Source organism: Rhinatrema bivittatum, chromosome 9 (genome assembly GCF_901001135.1).
Source record: "Rhinatrema bivittatum chromosome 9, aRhiBiv1.1, whole genome shotgun sequence".
Classification (NCBI taxonomy): Eukaryota; Metazoa; Chordata; class Amphibia; order Gymnophiona; family Rhinatrematidae; genus Rhinatrema; species Rhinatrema bivittatum.
The window spans coordinates 732,117-752,858 of NC_042623.1; the positions used below are offsets into that span (position 1 = coordinate 732,117).

Consider the following 20,742-nt stretch of genomic DNA (forward strand, 5'->3'; position numbering starts at 1 on the left):
TGGACTTGGTTTTCTCCAGATTTAAAGATAGACTATTATGAACGAGCCACTTCTGTACTGCAGAGGCGGGGGAAGGGTTTGTACACACGCATGTAGTGCCACTACACATATAATTTTACCTCTGTGAGAAGAGGCATTCCAGGGGTCAAGAGTGGAGAGGAGTTTGCATGTAGGCATTCTGTGCCACTAAATATTTAACATTACCTCTGTGAGAAGAAGCATTCCTGGGGCAGGCTTGGGAGAGGTTTCTACGTATGCACGCAGAACTACTGCACATGTAACTTTCCCTCTGGAAGAAGAGGCATTCCTGAGAGCAGGACTGGAGAGGGTTTGCATGTAAGCAATTAGTGTCACTATAATGTGTAACTTTCCCCTTAGTGAGAAGAAGCATTTCTGGAAAAGGAAGTGGGAGGGGTTTGCACATGTGCATTTAGTGCCACTACAGGTGTAACTTTACTCTCAATGAGAAGAGCATTCATGACTGCAAGGCTGGGGAGGGTTGTGCATGTTTGCCTCTGGAACTACTACATGTGAATATGCCCTGAGTGAGAGGAATCATTCCTGGAAATAGGGCTGGGAAGGGTTTGCACGTATGCATGTAGTGCCACTACAGGTGTAACTTTACTCTCAATAAGAAGAGGCATTCCTGGAAATAGGACTGGGGAGGGGTTTGTATGTATGCATGTAGTGCCACTACAGGTGTAACGTTACTCTCAATGAGAAGAGGCATTCCTGGAAATAGGACTGGGGAGGGGTTTGTATGTATGCATGTAGTGCCACTACAGGTGTAACGTTACTCTCAATGAGAAGAGGTATTCCTGGAAATAGGGCTGGGGAGAGGTTTGTAGGTATGCATGTAGTGCCACTACAGGTGTAACTTTACTTTCAATGAGAAGAGGCATTCCTGGAAATAGGGCTGGGGAGGGGTTTGTATGTATGCATGTAGTGCCACTACAGGTGTAACGTTACTCTCAATGAGAAGAGGCATTCCTGGAAATAGGGCTGGGCAGGGGTTTGCACATATGCATGTAGTGCCACTACAGGTGTAACTTTACTCTCAATGAGAAGAGGCATTCCTGGAAATAAGGCTGGGGAGGGGTTTGTATGTATGCATGTAGTGCCACTACAGGTGTAACTTTACTCTCAATGAGAAGAGGCATTCCTGGAAATAGGGCTGGGCAGGGGTTTGCACATATGCATGTAGTGCCACTACAGGTGTAACTTTACTCTCAATGAGAAGAGGCATTCCTGGAAATAGGGCTGGGGAGGGGTTTGTATGTATGTATGTAGTGCCACTACAGCAGTAACTTTACTCTCAATGAGAAGAGGCATTCCTGGAAATAGGGCTGGGGAGGGGTTTGCATGTATGCATGTAGTGCCACTACAGGTGTAACTTTACTCTCAATGAGAAGAGGCATTCCTGGAAATAGGGCTGGGGAGGGTTTGCACATATGCATGTAGTGCCACTACAGGTGTAACTTTACTCTCAATGAGAAGAGGCATTCCTAGAAATAGGGCTGGGGAGGGGTTTGCACATATGCATGTATTGCCACTACAGGTGTAACTTTACTCTCAATGAGAAGAGGCATTCCTGGAAATAGGGCTGGGGAGGGGTTTGCACATATGTATGTAGTGCCACTACAGGTGTAACTTTACTCTCAATGAGAAGAGGCATTCCTGGAAATAGGGCAGGGGAGGGGTTTGCACGTATGCATGTAGTGCCACTACAGATGTAACTTTACTCTCAATGAGAAGAGGCATTCCTGGAAATAGGGCTGGGGAGGGGTTTGTATGTATGCATGTATTGCCACTACAGGTGTAACTTTACTCTCAATGAGAAGAGGCATTCCTGGAAATAGGGCTGGGCAGGGGTTTGCACATATGCATGTAGTGCCATTACAGGTGTAACGTTACTTTTAGTGAGAAGAAGCATTCCTGAAAATAGGGCAGGGGAGGGGTTTGCACGTATGCATGTATTGCCACTACAGGTGTAACTTTACTCTCAATGAGAAGAGGCATTCCTGGAAATAGGGTTAGGGGGGGTTTGCACGTATGCATGTAGTGTCACTACAGGTGTAACTTTACTCTCAATGAGAAGAGGTATTCCTGGAAATAGGGCTGGGGAGGGGTTTGCACATATGCATGTAGTGCCATTACAGGTGTAACGTTACTTTTAGTGAGAAGAAGCATTCCTGAAAATAGGGCAGGGGAGGGGTTTGCACGTATGCATGTATTGCCACTACAGGTGTAACTTTACTCTCAATGAGAAGAGGCTTTCCTGGAAATAGGGCAGGGGAGGGGTTTGCACGTATGCATGTAGTGCCCCTACAGGTGTAACTTTACTCTCAATGAGAAGAGGCATTCCTGGAAATAGGGTTAGGGGGGGTTTGCACGTATGCATGTAGTGTCACTAGAGGTGTAACTTTACTCTCAATGAGAAGAGGTATTCCTGGAAATAGGGCTGGGGAGGGGTTTGCACATATGCATGTAGTGCCATTACAGGTGTAACGTTACTTTTAGTGAGAAGAGGCATTCCTGAAAATACGGCAGGGGAGGGGTTTGCACGTATGCATGTATTGCCACTACAGGTGTAACTTTACTCTCAATGAGAAGAGGCATTCCTGGAAATAGGGCAGGGGAGGGGTTTGCATGTATGCATGTAGTGCCACTACAGGTGTAACTTTACTCTCAATGAGAAGAGGTATTCCTGGAAATAGGGCAGGGGAGGGGTTTGTATGTATGCATGTAGTGCCACTACAGGTGTAACTTTACTCTCAATGAGAAGAGGCATTCCTGGAAATAGGGCTGGGCAGGGGTTTGTATGTATGCATGTATTGCCACTACAGGTGTAACTTTACTCTCAATGAGAAGAGGCATTCCTGGAAATAGGGCTGGGGAGGGGTTTGTATGTATGCATGTAGTGTAATTACAGGTGTAACGTTACTCTCAATGAGAAGAGGCATTCCTGGAAATTGGGTTAGGGGGGTTTGCACGTATGCATGTAGTGCCACTACAGGTGAAACTTTACTCTCAATGAGAAGAGGTATTCCTGGAAATAGGGCAGGGGAGGGGTTTGCATGTATGCATGCATTTCCTCCACACATGTAACTTTACCCTTAGTGAGAAGAAGCATTCCTGGGCGCAGGGCTGGGGAGGATTTGCATTTATGCACTTTCTGGTTGATTTTAAAAGCCCCATGTGCACCAAAGCCAGTAGATACTCACGTGATTCGGACCAATGTGCACCGCTCAGATTTTGAAAACCACGCAAGTACAAGCGTATCTCCCGTATGCACCGGGGTCCCCTACTGTGTAACTTTACTTCTACTATGGACAGCATGTAAGTCATGTAACAAAAAAAAGTAGGCTGGTCAGTGGGGATAAAAAGGTTGGGGCTAAAAAGGAGGCAAGTTAGCTAGGGCTTTAGGGAGTCCTCTCCTTTACTGGGGTGAACAGAGAACAAACAGGGGAAACAGGTAATTGCGTCAGTGCATGTATCGACTAAAATTCCACCCACTTACCCACTTAGGTCACCATTTGTGCGTAGGTGCGCATGTCAATATACAATCGTGTGCACATATATGCGCATATAGCAGATTTGATAACACACTTGAATATTATAAAATCGCTGCACACATGTGCGTCCGCTTGGGTCTTAAAATTTACTTCATAGTTTTCAATTTTGAAAAGGAAGTGCATAATTTTCCTTAGAATATTTATGCAACTAATTAGCACGTGCAAATATATTCAGGTAATGTTCTTGGGATAATTTTCAAAGTGACAGTACACACACATGCACTTATTTTGTGAAAACTGATGAATTCCAAAGTTGCTTTAGGCATTGCACTAATGTGAGTTATAAAATGACCCCCAGAAAAACCCTCCTGGCATAGCTCTAGGAATAGATGAGGAATAATGATTAAGCTAGCACGTAGTCACAGGACATAGGTGAGTGACATGCTGAGCCATTCCTGGTATTCATCATTGCTTACTTCCTACGTACACAGGATCACGCCAACACTACTGACTTCACTTTCTTGGGACAAAGAATAAACTGGGAAATCTGATTGTGCCCAATTAAATCATTCCAAAAATGTATTTACTAAAGATGTGCGTTGTTTGAGGTTTTCGGGTCGGGCTGCGATTCGGGCGCCTCATGGAAAATGTCGTTTTCAAGCGGCTCATTTTTTTAAATTTTCGATGAAAACCCCCCCCACCACAACCCTTCAAATTTACTTAATTACAATCCCCCCTAAGACTTACTAAAAGCCCTGGTGGTCCAGCGGGATCCCGGGAGCGATCTCTCCCTCTCGGGCCGTCGGCTGCCACTAATCAAAATGGCGTCATGGCCCTTTGCCCTTACCATGTGACAGGGGCTACCGGTGCCACTGGTCGGCCCCTGTCACATGGAAGGAGCAATGGATGGCCCGTGCCATTTTCTAAGATGGCGTCGGCTGTCCATTGCTCCTACCATATGACAGGGGCCGACCAATGGCACCGGTAGCCCCTGTCACATGGTAAGGGCAGAGGGCCACTGGTGCCATTTTGATTCCTGCTAGGCCCCATGGCCCGAGAGCAGAAGATTGCTCCTGGGACCCCCGCTGGACCACCAGGGCTTTCAGTAAGACTTGGGGGGGGGGGAAATTGGGATGGTGGGGGGGTTGCAATTAAGTAAATTTGAAGGGTTGGGGTGGGTTTGGGGTTTTGTTTTTTTTTTTAATAAATGTGCCCCTCCTCCCTGTGCTAGCCTGAAAAATGAATTTTTCCTGAATTTCGGGGAAAATCCGTTTTGGGATTCGGGCCCCCCGAACCAGGATGAATTAAGCAATTTTGTTGAAATTGCCTAATTCGTAATAAATGAATGCACATCCCTAGTAATTACAGATGTGGAAATAGTACAACACTGGAATAGTCAGTCCTTAGTGGTCATGAAATGCACCTTGATGTTGTAAAAATGCCATATACCAGTGTAGTCCTGGGGCTGTCGGTTTCCATTAGGAACACATCCTCTGTAATAAAGGAAGAGAGAGAGAGAGTGAGAGATAGATAATTTTTTGCATGGGCTGGGAAATATTGACCTTATTTCCATGCTGGTGGAAGAACTTCACTGACTCCCAATTAGATACCAAGTACATTTTAAGATCCTCTGGAATTTAGGCCACCCGAAGGGGTCTGTCTCCTCTATTTTGCCAATTTTCTCTGACCATATACTCCAACTAGAGCTCTGCAATCATCTCCACATGCTTGCCCAGCCTCTTCTCAGGTGCAAGATTTGGGTTTTTTTCTTTGATTCTGGCATGACCTGTAAACCACAGATTGGAGGGGGTCTTACATCTTATGTGGCAGAATGAGTATGTTCTCTCTGCTACCCATTTCCATACCACAGCATAAACATGGATTAACAAAACAGACAGCTGCATGGCAACTTCTTTAAAATTCAGCTAAGAACAGGTTCTCGTGAGCATATCTCTTCACAGCTCAAAGAGCTGCACTGGCTCCCAGTAACATTTTCATCACAGTTTAAAGGTGATGCTTCCACTTATCTGATTTAACTTTTCCAGTTTTATACCCCATGCAAGTCACTGCTCGCCATCCCTTTTCTCCAAAGCATGCTAAAAGAGCATTTTCTGTAATCAGTCCAACACTGTGGAATGCACTGCCTCAGCTTTTAAGGATGAACAACAAGCAGAGAAGCACCTCCTGTTAAGCCACCCTGAATGCCACTTGTTGGCAGATTGGCTGCTGTGCCCCCTACCTCCTCAGGTAGACTATTCCACTTCTGTGGCTCGCCCAGGCCTCACTAACTCCATTGGAACAGGGAATCCAAACCCAGAGTCTCTGAGACACAAAATCAACACTATGGCTTGAAGCATAGGGCCAGCCCTCTGTTTTGATTTTGATTACGTAATGTTGGTATATATACCAGAGACCTGGTGGAAGGAGGATAACCAATGGGATAAAGCCATACCAGGGAACAAATTATATCAAAAAGAAAGGGAGGAGTAACTTGGGAAGGAATGGCATAGAGTCCAACAGGATAAGGATCCTGCAAGAGATAAAATGCACAATCAAATCTTTATGGGTAGACACCTGGCCAAAATTATGAGATGGACAATGAAATGCTAAGAGAAATTAGGGAACCTATCTAAATTGGTAGCACAGTAATAATGGGGAATTTCAATTACCAAAAGATAGACAGTTAATTCTTAACACAACGAGTACAAAATCTCACAAGAAAACGTTATGCAATTCAATTTGTCCTTTCAACGTGCAATATGATTTTTTCTTCTAAAGGACCATCATAACACCTGTGGGCATACGAGCTCATTTGCATTCATGTATTGCCTCCTCGGGTCATGCTTAATCATGGGTCCATGTCCTTTATTACTAAACACTTCTTTCTTATTTATTATCTTATTTTTTTATCTTTTTTCAAATGGAATTTTCATTAAAATGAAAGTGGAATGATACCTTCCTTTTGTGAAGCTTATTCAATTTTCGCTCGGTGCAACCGCACTCCCAAAAACAATTTTATACGGAAGACCATCCGGTAGCAATATTTCACTCGAAGGGCAGTTAGCCCTCGGCTCCAGTCCGACGTACGTTTCGCTAGTGCTGCTTCAGGGACTGTGATCAACATGAATTCTTCCGTGCTTTTCACTGAAAGGTTCTGCTCCTCAAATCCACTTACTCTGCTTTATTGCCAACCTTACCGCCTTTTCCTCACTTGTCGGCGTCTAGGCCTAGACACCTAGACAGCCTTGGAGGGAACTTTCCTTCCACCCCCCTGCACCTTCCCCTCCATTCCTCTACCTAACCCACCTCCCCGGCCCTATCTAGACCCCCCCCAACCTTTATCTGAAAAGTTACTACTGCCTCCGGGCAGTACTAACTTATGCGAGCTAGCGCGGCAGGCCCCGACACAGGCTGCTGTGTCGGGGCACTCAGCCACGCCCCTGGACCACCCACACGCCCCGGACACGCCCCCAATCCAAAACCGCGCCCCCTGGCCACGCCCCCGACCACCTCTTTTTGCAAGCCCGGGTCTTACATGCATCCCGGGGCTTGTGTGCGCCGCCGAGCCTATGCAAAATAGGCTCAGCGCATGCAGGGGGGGGGTTTAAAAGGGTTACGAGCGTACCTTATGCGCGTAACCCTTTTAAAATCCGGCCCTTAATTTATTTATTTATTTATTTATTTAAAGTCTCTTCTATACCGATATCCGTTCGCACATCGCATCGGTTCACAAAAAACAAGAACTTTTGGGCGGAGCCCTTACATATAACATATAATTTTTAACATAAGAACATAAGAAATTGCCATGCTGGGTCAGACCAAGGGTCCATCAAGCCCAGCATCCTGTTTCCAACAGTGGCCAATCCAGGCCACAAGAACCTGGCAATTACCCAAACACTAAGAAGATCCCATGCCACTGATGCAATTAATAGCAGTGGCTATTCCCTAAGTAAACTTGATTAATAGCCGTTAATGGACTTCTCCTCCAATAACTTATCCAAACCTTTTTTGAACCCAGCTACACTAACTGCACTAACCACATCCTCTGGCAACAAATTCCAGAGCTTTATTGTGCGTTGAGTGAAAACGAATTTTCTCCGATTAGTCTTAAATGTGCTACTTGCTAACTTCATGGAGTGCCCCCTAGTCCTTCTATTATTCGAAAGTGTAAATAACCGAGTCACATCTACTCGTTCAAGACCTCTCATGATCTTAAACACCTCTATCATATCCCCCCTCAGCCGTCTCTTCTCCAAGCTGAACAGCCCTAACCTCTTCAGCCTTTCCTCATAGGGGAGCTGTTCCATCCCCTTTATCATTTTGGTTGCCCTTCTCTGTACCTTCTCCATCACAATTATATCTTTTTTGAAATGCGGCGACCAGAATGGTACACAGTATTCAAGGTGCGGTCTCACCATGGAGCGATACAGAGGCATTATGACATTTTCCGTTTTATTAACCATTCCCTTCCTAATAATTCCTAACATTCTATTTGCTTTTTTGACTGCTGCAGCACACTGAGCCGACAATTTCATTTTGCCACTATTTCATGGCCTTGAATTTACAAACCTCTGAGGTTTTGCAAAAATTAGTGATCAATATGGCCAGAAATCTTCCCATTCATGTAGCTTGGGAACTTGGCAGAATTAAGGGCCTGTCAGTAATGAAGAGTGAACTAATCTTCAAGTACTTTTTAAACTATTTGCTTACTGCTTAGTGCATCTTATTTCTTGATATTACTAATAGTTTTCATATAATAATGCTAATATATTGTTTTCTTGTTCTGGAAGTTTCTTCCAGTTTATTTGAGCATCCGTCTCAATGGGATTGGTTCTGTTGGGCTGAAAGAACATGAACTCTCCTTTGCAGCTACCTGGAGTACTTCCCCTCTCACATAACCATCCTGGTGACAGTCATAGGCCTGAGGCCTCTAACTTAATTCTCTCTCCAGCCTGCACATCACCTGCCACTGAGACACTGGATCAGCCTTAATAAAATTATGTTTAAAGAGCAAAAGTATAAGTGGTACAGAGCAAAAGGGAAACTTTCTTCAAAAGATTTATATAAAAAGGTTATTTTATTTATTTAAAATTGCTTATGACTTCTTATCACAGCAAAAAAACATCCTAAGTGAGGAATATAATACATAAACAAATGAAACAGACAAAATGTAACATTTCTAAAACAAAAACACAAAATAATACAATTAAAACTAGGGATGTGCAGAGCAAAATTTTATGTTCATATTTTTTATGTCCGAAAGGGGGTCCCACTTGCGGCCAATATGGACATAAAAAAAATCCAATGAGTTGGGTATATGTACATATGTGCAAAAAAAAAAATTAAACCCCCTCACCCTCCTTAATCCCCCCCCCAGACTTACCACAACTCCCTGGTGATCGAGCGAGGAGTGAGGACGTCATTTCTGCAATCCTTGGCGAGAAGCATGTGACGTCGGTGGCACGTCGAGTGACGCGGTGTCACGTGATTCCCGGCTCGTTCGCGCCGGACGGCTCGTTCGGCCCAAAAAGAACTTTTGGCCAGCTTGGGGGGGCCTCCTGACCCCCCCAAGCTGGCCAAAAGTTCTTTTTGGGCCGAACGAGCCGTCCGGCGCGAACGAGCCGGGAATCACGTGGCGCCGCGTCACTCAGACGCGACGTCACGTGATTCCCGGCAAGTTCGCGCCGGACGGCTCGTTCGGCCCAAAAAGAACTTTTGGCCAGCTTGGGGGGGCCTCCTGACCCCCTCAAGCTGGCCAAAAGTTCTTTTTGGGCCGAACGAGCCGTCCGGCGCGAACTTGCCGGGAATCACGTGACGTCGGCGTCACGTGATTCCCGGCTTGTTCGCGCCGAACGAGCCGTCCGGCGCAAAAAGAACTTTTGGCCAGCTTGAGGGGGCCTCCTGACCCCCCCAAGCTGGCCAAAAGTTCTTTTTGGGCCGAACGAGCCGTCCGGCGCGAACGAGCCGGGAATCACGTGACGCCGGCGTCACTCGACGTGCCGCCGACGTCACATGCTTCTCGCCAAGGATTGCAGAAATGGCGTCCTCACTCCTCGCTCCATCACCAGGGAGTTGTGGTAAGTCGGGGGGGGGGGATTAAGGAGGGTGAGGGGGTTTATATTTTTATTTTGGCTCAACAATCGCGATTTCCCACATATCGAACATATCTATGTTCGATATGTGGGAAATCCGATCGTTTATGTCGAATCAATTTTTTAAGTAAAAAAAAAATATGAGTTGCGTTTTACTAATGCGGTCAATCCGAATGCACACCCCTAATTAAAACCACACAATCAAACTCAACTAACTACAAGTGCAATTTATGTATTTATGTATGTGCTATATCCTGTATGTTTCAGAGAACATTTTTGGCACCAGATTTTCAAAGACATATCCACTCTTAAAACATAGGTTTATGTGCGTAAATAGATTAGGGCTCTGTGTATGGAAAGCTATGTGCATAACCTGGTCACACATGTACATAATTCAATGCAATCAATTAATTCATTAATTTACATGCTTCTATACTGCCCACGGTGGTTATCAAGAAAACAATCAAAGCATAGGGACGGTAACTTTAAAACAAGCGTGCACACGCCCATATATGCACAAGGGTGTGAGCACATGTGACATGAATTTTATATCGTCCATGCAAATGAGCCTGTATTACATAACATACGCCTAGTGTGCATATGTGTGCTCATAATTGTAAGCCGTTACATGAGGAAACATTATTCACTTATTGGCTTTTGCACGCGCAAGTGAGCACATTTTATAATGTGCATGTGAAGGAAATTACCACTTTTACCAATTAGTACACCCGTTTGCCCAGTCATTAAGACCCCTCTCGTTATCCAGCTTGAACTCCCCCCAGTTTGCCCAGACTTGTCACCCAGTCAATTTTTGGCTATAAAGAGTTTTATTCTGACTTACACCTGATAAAGAGCAGAAGTAAATATGCACAGGTAACAGCCGCACATGCACGGCGTTCACGGGTTATACGATCACCATTTATGCATGTAAATGTCTCAGCAGGGTCCACCTACACCAACCTTTTTTTACATGAGCAAGGTTATTTGCATATTGGTACTTGTAAACCTATCTGCAGTGTTTATAAAATAGCTCAAGTGCGAATAAGTGCTACTTGCACATGCAGCTGCTATGTTGGGCTTGAGGATCTCTTAAAATTCACCTTAAATATTAGATCCAAAAAATAATAGTTATTGATCAATAAAAGCAATCATTAACACAACAATTGTTACAACAATGTAGGGCTCATGATAACCTCGTTAAGTAAACCTCAGATTTTAAAAGGTGCATGTCTGACTCTTAAGATTTTAAATATTTTCAGAAAAATCCATAGAGAAAGGGAAAAGCAGGACATGACACCGCTTTGTAGCTGCCCTAAAACCTTGTGCACTTTTTCACAACTAAGCAGAGGTGCTCCTTGGGGCAGAGCTGGAACTTACATGCACATTTTTTTATTTTAAAATGCATGCACGTAAATTACACACACAAGTTACGCCCTCCAATGAGCTGTAACTTCAAGAAAGTAATGGATAAAAGTGAAAAAGAAACACCCAACATACACTTGGCAAAAGCTGACTGGATATCTACATAAAAATAATGAAAAGAAAGTGGCAGTAACAACATTTATTAAAAGAAAGAACGATAAAATCTAAAATGTGAATACAAAGCCAAGCAGTTTTAACATCACCAACAGAAACAGATATCCAGTCAGCTTTTACCAAGTGTATGTTGGGTGTTTCTCTTTCACTTTTATCCATAGATAATTCAAACCCCTTGGCCTTTTTTTGATCTATGCATATACTGGACTAATTAGCCAAGCATTTTCAAAACACATATGTTCACTTTGAAAATGCTGTGTAAAGTCGACACATTACATGCAGACTTTAGTTTTACCCCCGTGCTTATAAAATTACCCTATTAGTCTTTCTCCTAGGTTACTATACCTAATTCATCAAAATAAGTTTCCGTCCCGTCTTCTTCCATCACTGAGCACAGCAGCCTGGCCTTCAGGAACGTGGACCACTTGTTTACCAGGCTGCGCTGCCCGCCTATGTCATTCTGCAAGCAAAACATGAAAGAAAAGCAGCTTGAAACTCTTCACAATCCGTTCATGAATGACATCTATGACTCTAACAGCAGATCATTCATCTATCACATACATATCCATTTATATTTTAATGGCCTCTTGGATGGAAATTTGAAAACGAGGGTGCGTGCAACCATACACACACATATTGCTGCACGAGGGAAGGTACACTGGAATGTTTAATGGTGCACACACTCGCGTGTATATTGTAAAATACACCAACCGCATGTAAATATGTTCCTCATTTTAAGAGGTTACAAGAGCACAGCTAGTATAGGTGTCTTCCATAGGACCTTGTCAGCTTTTACGTGCATATGTCAGCGGATTTTAAAACACGCTTGCACAAGGCACATTCTCAGTTTTCCAATTATTCCACCAGTTTGTCTCATTTAATATTGAGCTCTTTCAGACCCCTCTAGTTCTTCATCCTGCACGCTGCACAGTTGACATGGACCCCTCCCCTATTATATAAGCTCTGAAACTCGAGATCCTCATCAGGAGCAGCAGTAAAGTTACGCAGATATCTAGTGTACGCGCACTGCAGTTTTTGGTTTTTTAGAATAGGGAGTTATGCATGCAAGTCTCAGCCCTGACCCGAAGCATCCATGCCTCGCCCCTTATTCCTCATGCATGCATGGGTAGATATGCATGTGTTTTGGGGCTTTATAAAAGCTGCGTTACTCACGCACATCCTACATACACATGTATATGGGCATTTTTGCGCAAGCAATGCTTTAAAAACTGACCTGTTAGTTTTTATGTATCTTCAAATAGGAGTTATGTGCAAACATATTAAAAATGTTACTAGGCGATTATGCAAATAAAATAAGCAACAGCATTTGAAAACAAAATCCCTCATCCTGACTTTAATTGAGTTGCAGGGAATGGATGTGAAAGTTTGTACAAGTGATAAAAAGACTTTCAGGACTATGCTAGAAGGAATTGGAGCTTGTAAAACCATTGTTGCGCTATCAGTGAGCGTCCTTTGCAGCTCACGTTGTGCCACTGCAATGGTTGACATATATGCTTTCATATCATGAACAATTTTAACTAAATGAGTGGTCTGAAATCTTACAAAGACTTACAGATCAATAAATGGGTTACAAGCTGGCATTTCCTAAGGATACAGTATGGAATTCTACCAAGATAGAAAAAGGAAGATTATATAAATGGAGAATAATTGTTCTTTTTATTAAACATTTGTGGCAAAGTGTTGCAGACTGCAAAGTAAATAAATAAATAATGAATCTAAAAACGTTCCCATTGAATGAAGGAAGAGCTTGAAGGCACAGCAGCAGTTTTATGTGCCGTCAGGCAGGAAATCCACATTTCATTCCTGGGCTGCAGATGCTGTGGAGTGGAAAAAGGAGCAGGAAAATTTAAATTGAGAATCTACAGAGTAAATAGTTAATAGTAAGTTAATAATTCTGTAATAGAGTTGCACCAATAAAGTGTAAAGTCAAAAGATGAAAGCATAACCTTGTATCTTGGTTTTCAAATGAGTTAAGTGCAAAGAAACGGGTTTTACAAAAAACAGAATGTAAGTGGCAAAATGCATCAAGTGATGATAATTTGGACATACAATATATCATATTATTCGATTAGAACATATGAATTTGTTTTTAAAGACAAGGAAATTTATTTCTCATCATGTATAAAGGACTCGCTGAATCATCCCCAAGAACGGTTTACAGTTAGCAGAGTATTCCATCCTAGAAGTTGAAATAATGAACAGGTAAAGATTGCCCCACAAGGTTTTGCTGATCACTTCCAACAAAAGATCAGTATGTTAATAACAATCACATTCAACAAAATATCAGAATGTTAATAATCACTTCCAACAAAAGATTAGTATGTTAATAACAATCACTTTCTACAAAAGATCAGTATGCTAATAATAATCACATTCAACAAAAGATCAGTATGTTAATAACAATCACTTTGAACAAAAGATCAGTATGTTAATAACAATCACGTCCAGCGAAAGATCAGAATGTTAGTAACAATCACTTCCAGTGAAAGATCAGTATCTTAATAGCAATCACTTTTAACAAAAGATCAGTATGTTAATAACAATCGCGTCCAGCGAAAGATCAGTATGTTAATAACAATCCCTTGCAATGAAAGATCAGTATGTTAATAATAATCACATTCAACAAAAGATCAGTATGTTAATAACAATCACGTCTAGCGAAAGATCAGTATGTTAATAACAATCACGTCTAGCGAAAGATCAGTATGTTAATAACAATCTTTTTCAACGAAAGATCAGTATGTTAATAACGATCACTTCCAACAAAAGATCAGTATGTTAATAACAATCACTTGCAATGAAAGATCATTATGTTAATAACGATCACTTCCAATAAAAGATCAGTATGTTAGTAACCATCACTTGCAAGAAAAGATCAGTATGTTAATAATGATCACTTCTAACAAAAGATCAGTATGTTAATAATGATCACTTGCAATGAAAGATCAGTATGTTAATAACGATCACTTCTAACAAAAGATCAGTATGTTAATAGCAATCACTTTCAACGAAAGATCAGTATGTTAATAATAATCACATTCAACAAAAGATCAGTATGTTAATAACGATCACTTTCAACAAAAGATCAGTATGTTAATAACAATCACTTTCAACAAAAGATCAGTATGTTAATAACGATCACTTCTAACAAAAGATCAGTATGTTAATAATGATCACTTCCAACTAAAGATCAGTATGTTAATAACGATCACTTTCAACAAAAGATCAGTATGTTAATAATGATCACTTCCAACTAAAGATCAGTATGTTAATAAAAATTGGTCTTCTTTGGAACCAAGTTGAGCCTCAGGTTGGTTAGGAAATTGAACATTTCTTGGCGACGTCAAGAAAATCATGTTGCTTTTTTGACCCTTGTCCATTTTGGGTTTTCATTTTGTTAAAGGATGTTTTTGTTCCTGTTTTGTTAGATTTGGTTAATTTATCTCTTTCTCAGAGTAGAGTATCAAAATCCCTAAAGAGATCTCTGATTCTGCCTACAAAAAGGGCAGGAAACTTGCCTAAAAATGAGCCAACAAGTTACAGGCCTATTTCTACTATGCTATCTCTAGAGAAAGTGGTTGAGAAGGCAGTTAGTTTTCAGCTTAAGGAGTTTCTGCAGAACAATGTGGGTTTTGTTCAAACCACAGTACTGAGACACTGTTGGTTTCTATAAATAATTACTTATTGCAAATTTTAGACTCTGGGCAACAAGTTCTATCTTGATATACTATCTCATTTGACTTGTGTTAATCAGGAGATTTTATTGAGTAGACTGCATAAATTGGGAATACGGGAGTTGTATTTGATTGATTTAAGTCATATTTGGCATCCTGCCAGCAACAAGTGCGAGATGGAGATCATACCTCCAGCTATTTGGCATCCTGCCAGCAACAAGTGCGAGATGGAGATCATACCTCCAGCTATTTTTCTCTAAGTACACAAGCCCCCCAGGGCTCCAACATATATTTGCAACCCCTCTGTTTGCTTTTGGATTCTTTTAATATTTGATTTAAATGTTATGCAGATGATATACAGTTCTGTTTCCCATAAAAAAAACTGATGTTATTTCTGTTTAACAGCAAATCTCAGAATTCTTATATAGTATTTCTAAATGGATAGGGAAAAACCTTTTAGTTTTGAATTTAAATATGACTGAAATACTTTGGATTTCTAGAAAACCAAGACCCATTGACATAGTTAACCTATCTTCAATGGGATTACTATTCCTTCTGCTGTTAAGGTCCGGAATTTAAGGTTTCCAGATTGATCACTGTTCAAGTTATATTCCCCAATTGAATTCAATTGCATCTACAGATTATTTCAAGTAAAGACAACTGCACCACCTTAAACCATTTCTGGACCAATCAGATTTTCGCATAGTGGTACAAGCTTTTATATTAACGATAGTAGATTATTGCAGCTCTTTATATATGGGGCTCTCTAATTGTCATGCATGAGCCTTACGGTTATTACAGAATTTGGCTGCCTGTTCCGTCTCAGGTATAAAAAAGTACGAGCATGTAACCCAATATTAAAAGTTTTACATTGGTTGCCAGTAAAGCAAAGATTAAAATTTAAATGCATTCTTTTGGTTTATAATTCTCTGCAGGAGGATGCCCCAGAGTATTTAGCTACACCTTTTAAACTATATACTTCTCCTCGTTCTTTGAGATTCTCTGCTCAGTTGTTAGAAATTCCAAGTGTAAAGGTTGCAGACTTGATTGAAACACAAAATCGTGTACTATCAATAGTGGGTCCTGAATTGTGGAATAAATTGCCAGAAGATGTGAGAGCTTTATCTGATTTAAGATATTTAGAAAAAAATTTAAAAAATCTTTTTAAAGAAGCATTTTTAGATACTGGAAATATAGTGAATTTTTGGTCTTGATTTAAACATGTTTTTGCTTAATGAAATGAATGTTTTTATTCTATTTTATGATCTATTTATGTTGTATGCCGCTTAACGTGATTTTATGATTATAAGTGGATAATAAATGTTTTAATTAAAAAATTCCTAGCTGTCACTTCACAGAAATAAATACTGGCTAACAGAAAAGTGCACTTGTATGGGGCCCCATGGGGACCATACGCCAATGCTCATTCTCTACCAGTGGAGTCACTGTAGTGGCCAGGCAAGGAAAAATCCTTGGTGACCCGCGAACAAGAGGAAGCTGCTAGCCTTGGGGTGCAGGGTGGGTGGAGGAAGCTCCCAGGGAAATAACTGGAGGCAGGAATTAATATATTCATCTAAAAGGGCTCCTTAATTACGCATTCCTATCAGGCAGGGCTCTGGGTTCCTTTAAGGACATTATGACCTTTGCTGTTATGTTATCTAATTTTCTGATGTTCATTATTCAGTAAAAGTGGACACATTCTGGGTGAAGTGAATAATACATGTGATTTCTAAGAGCATTAGTCTGGTTGTTTCCTCAAGAGGGTAGAATGATTTATTTTTGTGATTATAAGACAATTACAGGCACATTAGTGGGACATTTTAATTTTGTCTAGGTAAGCAATATTGAGACTTATAAGTAAGGACTTATCCGGCTCAGTGGTAGCCACAGAATATCCAGCTACATTTAGTGGCCACCAGTGAGCCAGATAAGCCTCTTATTCAGATGAGATGAAAGCTGGACAAGTCAGGGCAGGCCATGGGCATAACCGGGCGCTGTTATGTATCTGAATAACTTAGGTGCGCACACGTGTCTATGTGCGTGTGCTTCCCGGCGCGCGGTTCTATGTGCGTGTGCTTCCCGGCACGCGGTTCTATGTGCGTGTGCTTCCCGGGGCGCGACTCTATGTGCGTGTGCTTCCCGGCGCGTGTGCTTCCCGGCGCGCGGTTCTATGTGCGTGTGCTTCCCGGCGCGCGGCTCTATGTGCGTGTGCTTCCCGGTGCGCAGTTCTATGTGCGTGTGCTTCCCGGCGCGCGGTTCTATGTGCGTGTGCTTCCCGGCGCGTGTGCTTCCCGGCGCGCGGTTCTATGTGCGTGTGCTTCCCGGCGCGTGTGCTTCCCGGCGCGCGGTTCTATGTGCGTGTGCTTCCCGGCGCGCGGTTCTATGTGCGTGTGCTTCCCGGCGCGCGGCTCTATGTGCGTGTGCTTCCCGGCGCGCGGTTCTATGTGCGTGTGCTTCCCGGCGCGCGGTTCTATGTTCGTGTGCTGTCCGGTGCGCGGTTCTATGTGCGTGTGCTTCCCGGCGCGCACACTTGGATGTGCTGATTTTATAATCTACGTGCGTGCGGTGCACGTTTGTAAAGTTCGTGCAGCGACACAATTGGAACTGGGAGGGAACTCCCCTAACCCCCTGCCTAACCTCCCTTCCCCTTCCCCTCTCCTCCCCACCCCCTAAAACTCACCTCCCTTCTTCTTTTTTTATCTTGTTACTTGCCGGCTGGATGTTGGCGTGCGCTTCCCCGAGAGAGTGGCTAATGGCCGCTGTCCTGGCAGGCCTCCGCCCCGCCCCTCCCTATCCAGAGTGTGCCCGCCCTTTGCCCACCCCCCTTTCAGGGCCCAGCGATTATGCATGCATTGTCACTTACACACGTGGCCGCGCCCTTCTGAAGATGCACGCGGCACACGCAAGGCCCAGCCATGCGCGTGAATCATAATATTTGCACCTGTGGCCGATTAGAAATTCGCCATTAATTTGCATTTATACAGTTAAGATAATTGGATAAGTTAGACCTGCAGATGCTAACATAGGAGCATAAGCTTGCTGGGCAGACTGGATGGGCCATTTGGTCTTCTTCTGCCGTCATTTCTATGTTTCTATGTTTCTATAAGAATGGCCAAGCTGGTTCAAGAAATGGTGCATAGAGCCCAGCAGCCTCCCTCCGAGAGTGGCACGGGAGTCACCTAACCCAGTGCCTCTTACCTTTTTTGCTTCACAGACCCGATGAAAGCTATGAAGCCCCTCTCCTGAAAATGCACATAACTCATATAAGCTTTCTTTTTTGTGTCCCGTTCACACCCTCATGAAGCCCATCTGAGGACCGCAGTTAAAGCGTGAAACGACTTGGATTCCTCGCAGTCGCTGATATCTATTCAGGTAATTCTTATCTCCAGGGAATGCATGCAGACCTCTCTTGAACCCGGCTATGCTGCTTGCTGCGAGTGCATTTTGCAGTTTGATTACTGAAGAAATCCTTCTGCTTGTTTTGAAACTGCTAGCATACGGTTTCATTGGATGTCCCCAGTCCTAGTACTTTTGGACGCTGTAAACAACCGTTTGTTTGTTGTTTTCCATTGATGATTTTGTAGATCACGATCCCCCTCTCCCTCCCCAGTCATAAGAACATAAGAACTAAAAAGCTCTAAATGTTTTAATCTCTCTTCATATGAGAGATGCCCCAAGCCTCTCACCATTCTGGTTGCTCTTCTCCGATATTGCATCCCCTTTTAAAATTTCCCCTAAAACTTCTAACACTGTTAACCTGTCCAAGCCAGGGTTAAATCTCATTAAACATCTGATCCAGCAAATTAATGTAATTGTGATTTCAAATTTTAAAATACTGTTAAAATCCTTAAAAAAGACAAAAATGTGTGAAAGCTAATTTGCTTCCACTGTATTTAAATAGTGAATGTTACGAACAGGGCTTCAATTTGCCCAAAGAAACAAAAATGTATGCGTTAAATCTTGTGTGGAAATCTGTTCAGGGCTATTTCCAAAGGCTTAAATGTGCCCCAATGAATCAGAGTCCATGAATATCCAGAAGGCTTCTGATACTGAACTTTCACAGCCTTTATTCAGCATCACAGACCTGTTTATTTCCTTCAGGTTATGCAGTAATGATGCACAATTTATAGATCGTTAATAGGCAATTTGTTCATAGGTTTGCAATAAAAAGAGCTGATTTATTATGCATTAATCTGCATCACGCGGAAGGATTTAACATACTAATTGAATGCAACTCAATTGAAATAAAGCAGCTGTTCTACAAGGCCTCAGGGTCTGTACAGGCAGCACTTCAGTGAGAAAACCCGAGTACCAGGCAAAAACCTTGTTCCTTACATCAGTGCTTATCTGCTTTTTTGCTCTGTCTATTGCTTTGCTTTCCCCTTCCCACTTCTTCCTCTGGCATCTTTCTCCCCATCCCTCCTCCTCTTCAGCCACTGCCTTTCCATCTTCCCGCCCTGCAAACTCTTACTCCTTAGGGCAGGGGTCAGGAACCTATGGCTCGGGAGCCAGATATGGCTCTTTTGATGGCTGCATCTGGCTCGCAGACAAATCTTTAATAAAAAAGTAAAAATCTAACAAAATCCCCCACCCTCCTGACGCCCCCCAAGACCTCCAAAATTAATTTACTACAACCCCCACCCTCCTGACCCCCCCAAGACCTGCCAAAAGTCCCTGGTGGTCCAGCGGGGGTCCAGGAGTGGTCCGGGAGTGATCTCCTGGACTTGGGCTGTCTGCTGCCAGTAGTCAAAATGGCGCCGATGGCCCTTTGCCCTCACTATGTCACTGGGGTCGACCAATGGCGGCGGTAGCCCCTGTGACATTGTAAGGGCAAAGGGCCGTCGGCTGCCAATAATCAAAATGGCGTCGATGGCTTTTTGCCCTTACTATGTCACAGGAGCTACCGTCACCATTGGTCGACCCCAGTAACATAGTGAGGGCAAAGGGCCATCGGCGCCATGTTGACTACTGGCAGCCGACAGCCCAAGTCCAGGAGATCGCTCCCGGACCCCCGCTGGACCACCAGGGACTTTTGGCAGGTCTTGGGGGGGGGGGGGTCAGGAGGGTGGGGGTTGTAGTAAATTAATTTTGGAGGTCTTGGGGGGCGTCAGTAGGGTGGGGGGTTGTAATAAATTAATTTTGGGGGTCTTAGGGGCATCAGGAGGGTGGCGGGTTTTGTTATATTTTTACTTTTTTATTAAAGATTTGTCTGCAAGCCCTGGACCCCTACTGGATCACCAGGGACTTTTGGCAGGTCTTGGGGGGGGGGGGTTAGGAGGATGGGGGGTTGTAGTAAATTAATTTGGCAGGTCTTGGGGGTGTCAGGAGAGTAGGGGGTTGTATTAAATTAATTTGGTAGGTCTTGGAGGAGTCAGGAGTGTGGGCGGTTGTAGTTAGTATGGCTCTCACGGAATTACATTTTAAAATATGTGGCGTTCATGGCTCTCTCAGCCAAAAAGGTTCCCGACCCCTGCCTTAGGGTGACTGAAGAGGCTGATCCAGTCCTGTTTTTGCTGCTTTGCATGTAGGGATTGCATTATTATTTTCCCATTAGTTTCCCCAAGAAAATCAGAACTACAAATCCATGCAGGCAGGTCGGCTAAACCACTAATGGACCTGAAGGGGAGTGGCAGCTGCACTACTTCCCGGTTGCCCAGCAGCACGGGGCAGCTCCAGGGGGTGGCCACAGCTGCACTACTCTCAGGCAGCCCTGCAGCAGGAGGTGGCCACAGCTGCACTACTCTCAGGTAGCCCTACAGCAGGGGGTGGCCACAGCTGCACTACTCTCAGGTAGCCCTACAGGAGGGGGTGGCCACAGCTGCACTACTCTCAGGTAGTCCTACAGCAGGAGGTGGCCACAGCTGCACTACTCTCAGGTAGCCCTACAGGAGGGGGTGGCCACAG

At 43.4% G+C, this 20,742-nt stretch overlaps 1 protein-coding gene across 2 annotated transcripts in view; it reads right to left on the minus strand.

The window, feature by feature from the left end:
- SEMA3C (semaphorin 3C) overlaps nucleotides 1-20,742 on the minus strand; it is a 276,094-nt gene that overhangs the window by 82,846 nt on the left and 172,506 nt on the right. For both annotated transcript variants that reach the window (XM_029616209.1, XM_029616208.1), the window contains 2 exons: nucleotides 11,489-11,603; nucleotides 4,939-5,008 (listed from right to left, as the gene is read on the minus strand). In XM_029616209.1, coding sequence (XP_029472069.1) covers nucleotides 4,939-5,008; nucleotides 11,489-11,603 — 185 coding nt within the window. The remainder of the gene's footprint in view (nucleotides 1-4,938; nucleotides 5,009-11,488; nucleotides 11,604-20,742) is intronic.